The 12,848-nt window shown below is 37.6% G+C and overlaps 1 protein-coding gene across 3 annotated transcripts in view; it reads left to right on the plus strand.

Annotated features, from left to right (window-relative positions):
- HERC2 (HECT and RLD domain containing E3 ubiquitin protein ligase 2) overlaps positions 1 to 12,848 on the plus strand; it is a 104,844-nt gene that overhangs the window by 16,542 nt on the left and 75,454 nt on the right. For all 3 annotated transcript variants that reach the window (XM_039548140.1, XM_039548159.1, XM_039548151.1), the window contains exons 4-6: positions 2,671 to 2,808; positions 10,874 to 11,093; positions 12,739 to 12,839. In XM_039548140.1, coding sequence (XP_039404074.1) covers positions 2,671 to 2,808; positions 10,874 to 11,093; positions 12,739 to 12,839 — 459 coding nt within the window. The remainder of the gene's footprint in view (positions 1 to 2,670; positions 2,809 to 10,873; positions 11,094 to 12,738; positions 12,840 to 12,848) is intronic.

Consider the following 12,848-nt stretch of genomic DNA (forward strand, 5'->3'; position numbering starts at 1 on the left):
TATGGCTGTGCGAGATGGTGCACACATGGTGAGCTACTGTGCTTTGATTTGGGAGCTAATTTCTAGTTGAGAACGGTTTCTGCAGTTGCTCAGTTTTGACTGGCTATGCCTACCTGCCTCAGCATGGAAGCATAAGGCTGTAAAGTAAAACATAATGAAGAGAAAGTTCATTCAGGGAGATGTTACGCAGTTGTTTCCCCCACCACAATATTCACAAAATTAAGTTAAATCATGCTGACGCAGTGCACTGTATTTTTGCATGCACTATTTTGAAAACTGTCTTACTACTTGTTACTTTGGCCTGTTCTGGCTTTGCTCAAGATTTTTCTCCTCCATGCCCCTCTTTCTGAAAACTCCTTGGGTCTCCCTGTTTAAAAATCTTTCATGAAGCATAACAAAACTTCCACAATTATGATGTCTGTGTTGCTGGTTTCAGTCTAGACTGATACCAGCTTTGTCTGTTATGTGACAAGTGTTTTTTTGCAAATATAGTGAACCATCTTTGTGGAACAATTTGACATGGTCTTTTAATGTGATTTTTAGCTCATCTGCTTCCCACTTTTTCTCTCACTGTTCCTCTTTTCAGTTCATACAGACAATGTGGATTTACATGTCAGGGTTGTTTTTATTACATAAAAAGCTTGAGTTCCCACCTGGATTGGGATCTTCTCCATTTGCAGTGAGGAGTTTGACAAAATGACTAAGTTCGTAGCCCTTGGTTGTCATCCCTTGCCAAGGTTCTGTTAATAAGTGTAACAAGTTCTCCTACAGCTGCCTGCAAAACAGTATCTTGGCACAGCACCCTTCTACCCACTAACTAAAATTGCAGACCCTGAAAAGTGTGTCTCTAGACGTGTGGGTGAGTGCAGAAACAGTGAGATTATGGTGTTACTGTGGAAATACTCTGAACCACTGGGGCTGAACAGGGTCCTTTAATGGTCTGTAATGGATTCTGTACTTTCAGTGTTATTTGCATGTGCCTTTGAATAGAAACAGCTGCATTACATCACATTCTGGACATTGTTATCAAACCTAGTGACTTACAGGTTGTTCCTCAGTGTTTGGGGGATGCAGTTACGTTCTCCGATTGCCACTTACAAGAGGTATATACAAATTGCATTTTCCTGTTCTCAAGTGACTTTCCTATCTCTTCCTTGGCCCACAGTCTCAGCCCCATCATGGATACTGCAATTAATGTCTCCTCTTCTTTCCTTTTCTTCCTGCTCTTCAGTCTTCATCTTGCACCTCCTGAGCACTAGTGTCAGTTATAGGTTAGGAAACAGTGGCTTTAATTTAAAATTTGTGTAATTAAGGCTCCCCCAAAAAGCTTTATTTTAGGAGGTGCTATTGTTTCCAGTTAAAAAAATTTTAACAAAGAGCCAATCACAGATCCAGTTCCAACCAGATTAAGCATTAATTTTCTGTCAGGCCAGATGGAAAGAACAGTTCCATGCTTTTGTACATTGTGATAGGTGTATTTTGTACATTCTGAGGTAATGAGAGCCTTTGATCTCACTCTATGAGTGTGAGGCAGGCTGCAGTCAGATGTTCTGTGTCTGGCTACTGATGTGAACCTCTTGATTATTCTTTTCTTCTGATTTATGCTGGTACAAATGCAGGTTTTTTGGAGCGTGTGTGGGGTGAGAGAGGAAAGAAGACAAAATACTAGTGATTATCTTTCATGTTGTGGCCAGGACATTTAGGGAGGGAGTCTATGGACTAGATTGGCAGATAGGAATCAGGGATTGGTCAGTTTTTAGGAGCCAGATAAAAATGACTGGAACTAAACTCTTCATGGATAAGTTTCAAATGCTGGACTTCAGAAATTCTGAGTGGTATGGTTTGAAAAGAAGGTCAGGGTGAGGAAAGTAGTTGGCCATGTGTCCCTCAATTGCAATGCAGTCTTATGCCTTGAACTGACTGGAGGTATGGATATGGAAATCCATATTCCAAGTATAAATAAGGAGAAACTTCCAGCTGTCTAGTTCTACTGTGTTTAGAAATTGGGACTTTCATGCAGCCTTTGATTACGGAGGTAAGTGACTAATGTCTGTGTTCCGTCTTTGTGAAAGTAGTCTCAAAAGGATTGCACGTGGCGTTTGTTGCCTGGGCAGAAAATGGTGGAATTATTTTCATTACTTGCTAGTAATTACTAAGATGCTAGATATTTTACAGATGTTGACATACTGCTGCATAAAATTAGTGTAAATGCCAATATATAGCTCTTCTTGATTTTGAAATTAAGGCTACTGCTGTCTTTTTTTATTTTGTTGGAAATGGAATATAAAAGCAAGTAAATACTACAGAAATAGGAATAGTTGGGAGCAAAATCTGACTCAAAGTGCCTCCTTTGCAGTACTGTGTATTACAAATCCTTTGCAAGTCTTACAGGATAGTATCTATATTAGATGTTCATCATCCTGAGGAGGTTATAGAGGTGATTTCTGGATTGTAAGGTCACTGTCTTACGAAATGTAACATGAGACCCAGCACCTGTGACAGTTAACTGTCCTCCCCCCACCCTGTTCTCTTAATGATAGACTATATTTCTGTCAGCTGGTGGGCTGGGGATTTTACCTTTACATTTCTAATCTAGACCTGAATCCCAGCTTGAACTGAAGGTAGTTTAACTGGTCTTTTTTTTTTCCCCCTCCCTTTTGTTTTCTTTAGATGATAGCACTGAATGCCAAACTGCGTCAAAGAAAGAAGAGCAAAACGACAAAGAAAAGAAAGATGAAGAAGAGACTCCACTGCCCACTTACAGGGCCAAATCGATTGTTGAGAGTTGGGTGTGGGGTAAACAACCAGGTATTACAGCTGTTTTGGTCATTGTCACTGACATTACATATTCTATATTGGTCACTACTTTTGTAGCATCAGGAAGTATTTGTATCACATGTGCTTGCTGACTGATGCATCTGCTAGGTTAGTGAAATAAGTTGAGTAAGTGGCTAACTGTGATTGAAATTAAACATTTGCTGTAATTAATTTCAGATTTAATTAGGCTCTTGACTCGAAGAGTCAATTTGCCCCTTTCAGGCTGCTTGAAGGAATGACGGACTGACTTGGAATAAATGAAGTTACACAGTGAAAAGTTCCAATGTTTCAGAATATTTCTTTTCAGTTGCAGACACTATAAAAAAATTGCTTAGTTTCTGAAGCCTGGATTTTCTGCAGGCAGTAATGATTTAATAGGTGATTTTTCTCTTTGGTTTCATGGTCTGGTAGATAGGTTTGTGTGAATCATGGGAGGAAGGTTGAAATGGTTGGTTCAGTTAACTGTTTGTCCTGACCTTTGCTGACAGTAATTGCACCAGTGGTAGCAGTGGAAAAGCAGTTTGTGTTTTCACATCTTCATGTAGGGGTCTATGAAATACTACTTTTGATACTGAAGCCAGCTGAAGTTTGTGGCTGTTTGTTACTGTAGAGCAGCAGTTCATTGTCTAAAATTGTCCATGTTTAAAAATAGCAGATCAGAAGAAGCCTCAGTTCAGTAGTTTATTTTACAGTTCCTGGTACATGATGTTGCCTGATTCCGATGTTGGCATGTACAAACTTCAGAGACATCTGTTGTGCCACTTGTCCTTTCCCCTCACCCAGAAGCACTTGAATATCCCTGGGAAAAGTATTATCTCTTCAGTGCCAGAATCTGCATCTGTGTAGCTGTGTTTGCTAGGGGAGATACTTGTTTCTGTTGAGCCACAGGTCAGCTGCCAGTCTGCTGTCCTCTGCTCTGTGCCAGCCTGCTTGCTCCCTTTCCTTAAGGACAGGAGGACAGATGGATTTGCTGTCACTCAGGTAGTGGGGCAGAATCTTGCAGTATATTAGGAATGATAAGAATTGCCACTACCGTGGAAGAGGGAGCGAGAATTGAATGTGTTGAAGAGATGTGAGCTGAAGGTCACATTATTTATGTTTTATATTCTTATTTAATGTGTCTTGCTGAAAAGTAAAATAAAACTATTTTACAAAATGATAATCTAAATGTCAAGTATCTTACCAAATTTCTTCCAGGTGACCAAAGTGTTTGGGACAAGACTTGGCCTTTAAGCTCACCCTCCAATTAGTTTTTAAAAAACTGAGAAAGTGTTTTTTCAGAAAAAAAAAGGATGTATGTGTGTTTGGAGTTTTCAGAAAGAAATAGCTTACTGTCTTGTAGTTACTTTCAGTGCTTATATATAGTATGGTTTATTGCTGCATGTATGGGTTCTTATTCTAGAAATAACTTTGAAGACTTTATAATTTGAAGAATTAAATTCGTATTCCTTGGTCTCTGTTACCATTTGTGCTTGTTTGTGTCACCTAGCTGTGACAGAAATCCTTAAATGGTGCTATGAATACACTTGCCGTTTATATTGTATAAATAAACTGCAGATGTGGCTTTTGTTCATGATTGTAGGTTACCTTGTTAATTTTTGTTTTGCATTTTTCAGAAATATAGCTAACAGCTGTCTTTTGAGCCATCCTAGTTTTTGTGGCTTGGTAATTAATTTTGAAAAAACTGTACAGAATCGGTTCCATTTTGACGCTTTCTGTTAATGTTTCATAAAATGAGAACTGTTTTAAGCATTTCTTCTGTTATCCTTCAGGAAAATAAACTTTTAAACATTTCCTTATCAAAACCATGAAGGAAATTTTAAAAAGGAGAATTGTTTCTTAAATATGTCATTGCTGATCAAGTAAGAATTAAAGACTTACTATGTCTTCATTTATGGTTTATATTCCTTTACAAGTAGGGTATAATTTGGAGATGGAGATTTGAAGTTATGTTACAAAAAGAACTGAAGAGGCATTTAAAGTCAGTGTCTCAGGTCAATACACTGAAGTATTTCTCCTGAGTTTAATGATTTACAGCCTTACATTATGAAAATAGTAACTAGATATTAGACACTGTATATCCATGTTTTAGAAGTGCTGTAATACAATCTTAGTTTGCCAAGTGTGGAGGATCTTGGTGTTGAACTTCAACAGGCTAATCTAGGTCAGTGGGCCTTGTGACACCCCTCCCCCATGAGGGCTAAGGGATTGTGAGAGCACAGAGAAAAACCTGTTCATCAAATGTGTTGAGAAATAGTACTTTATGTATCCCTCAGCTTCATGCTTGTTTTGTCATCGTGGCACGAGTTCAGCGAAGCAAAATGCTTTCTCTAGGTCTCATTTATGCTGAGATGACTGTGCTGTCAGAATAGGGCAAAAACATCAGTTTATTTCTTTTTTTCTTTTTTTTTTTTTGGTAAGGGTCTTACTATTCCAAGTACTGTAAGAATACATAAGATAATAATAAATAGATGTGTAAGTCATTATTTGACTTTAAGGTGTTTTTTTTTCTTTCTCTTTTGCATTTTAGTGTTCTTCCATTTCGTATTCAGCTCTTTCATGATACCACTGTTGAGCTATCCATTTTTTGACATGAATACTCCCTTAAAACATCTTCCGCCTATTGTATTCATACCAGTACATTCATAAAGCAGTTCCTCTGATTCTTCCTAAAAATCCTGGTTTACTACCTTCATCAGTTTTCTTTTCTGAAGATATTTAGGTTTTAACCACTTATGTGATCTGAAGTCCAGATGTTCAGCTCTAGGTATGGGAAAAAAAAAGAGGAAACCCTTTGAAGTTTGTTCAAAGCCTACAGAAAATAGAGCAGTATTTCATCTTCTTGGGCTTCTTTTTCTTAGTTATAATATGCTTAAGGTTGGCTGTATTGAATCAAACTGTTCACAGACAGTGTTGCATCTTATTTTTCTGATATTGTTAGTACAGCTGATTGCATCAAATGCTTTATAGGCACTACTGAAGAGGCAAGGCTAAAATTAATCATGTGACTTCAGTGAGCTTGTTGAGATGCCTGTCATTACCAAGTGCACTTGTATTCCTGCATTTGTGTTGTGAGAGGAGATAGGCAGAACTTATATCCTGTAAGGGGCTTTTAATTGCATGATTAAGTCTAAATTTACATTGTGTACAGAAGTAATTAAAAAGTAGTCATGACACTGAAAAAACCTTTTAGCCTTCATTGTTGTGATATTTTCAGCTTTTATCAAATTTCTTGACCCATACTTTCAAGTTTAGATTTAGAAATGCTGAGTCAAAGGATGAAATTTGACCTCCCCTGTTTTTCTCAGAGCTCCTTCATCCCTGTATTTTCTTTTACCTTTTTGCCTTTGCATCATCATTCTACCCTGTTCCTTCCACCACAGCTTGAAACCACTTGTCCAGCTCCAGATGTTTGGTTGCTGTTTATGCCCTTAAGGAGTGTATGTGTTTGTATGTATATTTACCCACACACAGGAATTCAAATGCCTGCTATTTTGTTCTGTTCATGAGTACTAGAGCATCAATTCAAGCAAGTTGTACTGATGATCTAAAACTTTGAAAATTAGAGAATCATAGAATACGCTGAGTTGGAAAGGACCCATGAGGATCATCGAGTCCAACACTGGGTCCTTCCCAGGACACCTCAATAGTCACACCATGTGCCTGAGAGCATTGTCGAAATGCTTCTTGAACTCAGGCTGGCGCTGTGACCACTTCCCTGGGGAGCAGTTCCAGTGCCCAACCACTTTCTGAGTGAGAAACTTTTTCCTGATATCCAGCATAAACCTCCCCTGACCCAGCTGCACGCCATATCTGTGAGTCTTGTCGCTGGTCACAAGAGTGAAGGACTGGTACTTGCCCCTCCACTTCCCTTCACAAAGATGTTGAAAACCACAATGAGGCCTCCTCTCAGTCTCCTCCAGGCTGAACAAACCAAGTGTCCTCAGCTGCTTTTCTTAAGGCTTCCCCTCCAGACCCTTCACTGTCCTCCTGCGCCCAGCCACAAAATGAGTTGCATTCTGAATGCACATGCAGCTGATCAATATTTCTCCTGCTGAATACTAATAAGTTGAAGTCTGATGTTGTTCATCTTTTGAACAGGGGAGCAGACAGCAGAAAGCTAAAAGCTAAATGCCCTTTAGGCATTATATTCTTTGTTGGTATAAAATAACATTGAAAGCCTATTATGGTTTTGTTTCTGAAGGAAATTATGTGTATGTGATTGCATTTTTGTCCTTCCCTCTAATTTTTGAATTTGCTCATTCTAGAGGTTTGAAGGGTCATTAGAAGCCTGTTAAGCCAAGCCAACTGCGTCCTTTATCTCCTCTTCGTCCAGTGGAAGTAGTGTGTAGTGGAAGGGGAAAGAGAAGACAAAATATAAAATTCTCTAGGAAATTAGAGCACATTAGTTCTGCTGGTGACAGGAATGTGTACTCATTATAACAGTAGTTTCATGCCAAATTTTGCTTGAAATGTGTTTCCAAGTCTGAAATCTCTCCACACTCCAACATCTATATTTGCTGTTACTAAAGTTTATTAGTCAACCTTGAAATACTTCAGTCTGGTATTGGCATTTTTAAGGTGTCTAATTTACCTGTCAGAAGCCTGTGGCATTCCCTAAAAGAGCTAATGAAATGAATGTTAAGAAACCACAAAGCATGTTAAGTTATTTCTTTGTGCTGCTAAAACAGGAGCAAACATGCCTTTGGACATGCTACCTATCTTAGGCTCATGGCAGGTTAGTGTTCTGGCTGTGGCTGAGATGGTTTAAGAAGCTGCTGTCTTCAGCTGCTTGTTTTGTCCCCTGTTTTGCTCAAATATCTAAATAACATGTCACTTCTTAGCGCTGTTCTGTCAAATAGGCTGGGTTAAACAATTCCAGTGTTTTTCCTTCTAATGTGGAGAACTCTGGGCTGGAGGAATTAAGAAGTGAAGATGCATAGTTGCATTGTTCGCTGAGGGGAGGGAGAGATGTGATAAATTTTAACAGAAGAGGGTAAAACCCTTACCTATCTCTACTGCATCCAGAAACATACCTGACTGTAGCTGCCAGTTAACAAGTATTCTGCTTATGGTGGTCTGAGAATTTAAACTGGTGTGGTATGACTCCAACTCCTACAGTGCAGGTGCAGATTAGGTAAATAATGTCTCCACCCTTCACAGAATAACTGGCAAAGCATAGCATTGCAATGGATGGTGAGCATCAAGGCCTGGTGAAGTGACATGTGAACAGTTTTGTTTAGAGTTCCCTGTAACCTTCTCAGATGAAATTTGAATCGTTACTATTAATAAGCTATTCTCTCATTAGACAGTTCAGTTCATCAGTAACAAGTGTTGTGCAGGTTTGAGGGTTTATTGAAATGAGTTTCACCATGTTGATTCCCAGATGGATTTAAATATTTTGAAAGATTAACTAAATTTTTTGTAAATATAAATTTACTTATGGAATAAAAGAAGATTTAAAGTGAGGAAGTGTATAGATATATCTCACTTAAATAGTGTTACTTTTAATAAAACAAGATAGTCCTTGGTTCAGTTTTTAGATGTCTGAGTTACAAGGATACTATAACCTGTTCCAGCCTTTACTACACTTTGTATATGAACTTTGTTTTGCATTCTTGAAATACTAAGGAAGTTTGTATAAAGTATTTACGAGTGGAATTATTTAATTTTGGTAAAAAGCCTTCCTAAAATTGTAGCCTTTTGTAATTGTGAAGGCACATCCTTCTCCCCCAGCTTTCTTAACCTCCCCCTAGGTCTGAGATCATTGAAACATGTCAAACCCTAAACCTTAACAAGGCAATTCTGCTGACAAGAAATTTAATCTTGCTTAATTTATGTAACACCTGGATGTCATTGTGGCTGATCAAAAGTGGTTTGAAAGGAATGCAGTTGCAGACTTTCAGGGAAAGTTCTCTGTAAAGTAATTGCTAGCGGATTGGTGGTTAGGTGGTCTCTGCTTGAGTCTTTAACTCTCAGAAACAATTTTAGAGGGTTTCCACAATTGAGTAACTTGCCAGGCAGGAATGAAGGATGAATGCTGTAGTTCTGTATTACTCGACAGACTGCTGAGTCTATTGTCCAGTGCTTGTTTTCTGTAGCACCAAACATGGACTCTCTTCCCCAAATGTAAGTGTTAAAATGCCTTCTCTTTTCTTCATTGACTATTTCTTTGCTTTTCCTATGGATGTATGAGACCATAATTTGGGAAATGAATCTGCAGGATAAAATTATTAGTCAAAACCAACAGTGTTAAGCAAAGTCTCTTTGTGAAGAAGAGAGCATGGTGATTTTGTATTTCGGTGTTGTAGCCTGGTGGTATGTAGAGGTTGATAGGACTTTAGTGTTCAGGAAGGGAGGAGAAAAGTCCTGATTTTTATGTCTTTGGATGGTTTGCTTAGAGGGATCATGAAACTGGGATGTCAATATTGACTATGTTCTGTTGTGGTACTCTGAAGTATGTGCTGCTAGATGGTTTGTGGGTTTTTTTGTGTGTTTTTGCTCTGTGCTACAGAGTTCTTTGGGAAATTTTGTGGAGCTAAAATAAAGGATGGTGTGGCTTTTTGTCAAATTTCTTGTTGGTTTTGCCAGATTTCTTGTAGTTTGAGTCAGCATGTATAATTGCTGCTATTGCTTTCATCTAGACTGCAAGGAACACTTTTTAATCTAATCTTTCTTGTTGAAAAATTAAGTCCCTAGTAGTCAGGTGGAAAGATGTGAATTGCCTCAGGAAAAGGAATCTAACACATTATGAAATGGTGAAATGTGAGTAGCAATGTTGAAAACAGCCTGGGGTGATGGCTGACAGCAAACCTTAAGTGACTATGCAACGTGATCCAGTGGCAGAGAGGGTTGCTTGAATTCTTTCCTGGGAACACAAAGATGCGTTGCAAAGTGGGGACAAAACTTTGAAATACTTTTTACAGTTACAGCTGCAAAAAAGGTTTTATACCTCCTTAGCTAAAATTTTTGACCACAGAGACTACCATAAATGTGTCTAAATTTCTAGTTTGGAGGCACTTGTTCCAAAAAATATGTTGGTTTTGTGTTGGTTTTGTATAGTTTTGGGGTTGTTTTGTTTTGGTTTTTTTTGAAGTGTCTTCTCACAAGCTGTTTCTTACATATATGCAGACATGTTTTTTTCATACTCCTTAGTCAGGTGTCATTTAAAACAAAGGAACTTCTGTGTAGCTGCCAGGCAAGCTGTGGTTGGCTTAGGGACAAGTGTAGTAATGCAGTGCAAAGCAGAGTGGGGTGGCTCAGTGATCAGACTGTTAATGAAGGGACAGAAAAGAACCCCTTTAAGAATGTGCTTTGTTGATATTTGTCCTAGGAATTAAAGCTACAGAGTATATAAAAATACAGTTTCCAAATTTTTGTTTTAGAGTGGTTTTGTGTTGTTGTTTTTAACACTGTACTTTACCATCTGTTATTAGATTACTAGGACTTTGGGCTGGTGCCTCCTTACTCCGGTGAAAGAAAGGGAAAATTAATATTCTAGCACTGGTACATAAGTCAGATGTTTTATTTGCTAATAGTACTTGAAAGCATCTTAAATTTCTGACATTATTTGTTTCAGAAGCGTAGCAGCTCTTTGCAGTGATCCTAGAGCTTCTGAGAGTAGTTTTATGACTTCTGAGAAACTTAAGATAATGTGTATTGGGTGCAAAATGAAAGCATATTCTTGTGGGGACTTGCAAGGGAGTTGCCTGCACTTAAGAGAAGTCAGATTCTGAGGTTGGATGATGATAAGGATTTGCTGTCTAACTTGTTTTTTTGGAGTGCATAAATATTTTCTGTGATGTTTTAATTTCAGACATGAAATATGAAGGTTTAGATATGTTTAGACAAAAGCAGTTTTGATGATAACCTTTGTCTAAACACGTGTTTGATTGTATTTATGTTGTACCGTGTGCATTCAGTATAGAAACAGGGAGTTTCACAGGGGGTTCAGACTTCTGGTCAGTTTACGGTTTTCAAGTGGTCTTTATTTTTCTTGGTACTGGATATAACAAAGATGAATGCCCATAAAATGATATCTGTCTTTGATTCTCAGATGTGAATGAATTGAAGGAGTGCCTTCATGTACTAGTGAAGGAACAGCAAGCTCTGGCCACACAAACTGCAACAACAGCTCTTTCAGCTGTGAGGCTAAAGCAGAGGCTGGTTATCCTGGAACGATACTTCATTGCTTTGAACAGAGCAGTTCTTCAGGAGAACGTCAAAGTAAAGTGGAAAAGCAGTAGCGTTCCTCTGCCTGCTGTGGATAAGAAAAGGTAGTAACACTTCCATGAACAAGTTAATCCATTAGAAAAGTCATAGAAAGGTTATCAACCTTTCTATGTCTGTGAGAGCTTAATGTGATTTATTCCTCCTTGTGAAACATTAACGGTAAAGAAACTTCTTATTTCTTAAGATGGCTTTACCATATTAAGTGGTGTTATCTGCCATCAGTCCTCCTCCTTGCCTGGTGCTTTCTTACAGTGTCTCTGTACTAGTAGGTTTTTATTGTAATACATTGCTGTAGATATTAAACTTTGAGGTATAAGTATACATTTATTGAAGTATTTCTTTTGTTCTACTCAGATAGAAAGTATGGGGAAGTCTATTTCAGAAATGATGCTAATGGAAATTACATAATTTCAATAACATTAATGTATTTTTGTCAATAGTTGCTCAGTTAAAGCACATAAATTAAAAAATACAAATACATAAAAGCAGAACACAGAACCTTGGCTTGGGTGAGAAATGATGTAATTGTGCGTTTTATAGGGAACTATTTCAAGAGAAGGAACTGAACAAGGAATTATCTGATTACTTTTCATGTCTGGATAGCTATCTAGACCTAAAAATAGAAAAATCGATTAGATAAGGCATTAAAGAAAGTGTTCAGTAGCTGTCTGACAGAGCAAGCAATCTGGCTTGGGAAATTTTTGTTAGGTTGTCTCTAGCTTCAGATATGAAAAGAGAATGTAAGTAAGATATCACAACTAGCTATTATGGAATTGGAGTTCTGACAAGGATGTCTTTCTTTGAATAGACTGTTCTCTTGAAATTTTTTTTCAGTTCTGATTAAAAAGAGCACTGATATCTTTAAGTTATCAGATTGCTAAAAATGCAAGTATAATTTCTTGAAAAAGTCCTAAGCAGTTCACTTTCTTTGTAATCTCACAACATACCAAAATAGACTTGGTGGTTCAGTGTTGGAAGCAGTAGGGCATCTCCTGTTGCTGACTACAAAGGGGAGCTTACTTAAAATAGTGTGATTGTCTGCATGAAAAGAGAAGGTAACAGAAATAATATAAGTCCAGTGGATAATGCCAAAAGTTGAAGCTATCTGTCTTCCTTAACCACACAAGTACAGAAATTGCAAAGAGAGATTTGTAGCATTGACACTTGAATAGAAAGATAAGAAGTGAAAAAATGGGTGGAATTAATTATCAATAATTAAAGATTAATTTTAAAAAGTCTGTAAGCTTAGTTTATGCAGTCCAAACTAGCTAAAAATACAGACTTCCCGAGTAAATAATTAGTACATGAATTACCTTATGTTTGCATATCTTTAGTAAAGCATCATAATTTTGCTTTGAGTAACTATGGGCATTTTTTTTTGGTGGCAGCCTATTATGCCAGTCTGGTTTATATTTTTCTCTGTGAAGCTTTGTGATATTGGACGTTGAATTGGTTCTTTGAAGTGGTTGAAGTTGAACTTTGGTTGCTGATGTTTTGATGTTGTCCACCTTGTTTCTCAAGATACGGTTATGCTTCTTTACAAATAAAAATTGTGTAATTGTATATGCATGCATATGGCTAAATTATAAAATTGTTGAATATGTAAGTTATACAAAATAAGTGTAACATAAATATATATTATTATTCTATAGAGTTATTGAAACTATTCATACATAATTTTTTTTTTAGCTCAAGACCTGTAGGCAAAGGTGTAGAAGGACTTGCACGCGTTGGATCCCGAGCAGCACTTTCATTTGCATTTGCTTTCCTTCGTAGAGCCTGGAGGTCAGGTAGGTCTG

This window comes from Corvus cornix, chromosome 1 (genome assembly GCF_000738735.6).
Source record: "Corvus cornix cornix isolate S_Up_H32 chromosome 1, ASM73873v5, whole genome shotgun sequence".
NCBI lineage: Eukaryota > Metazoa > Chordata > Aves > Passeriformes > Corvidae > Corvus > Corvus cornix.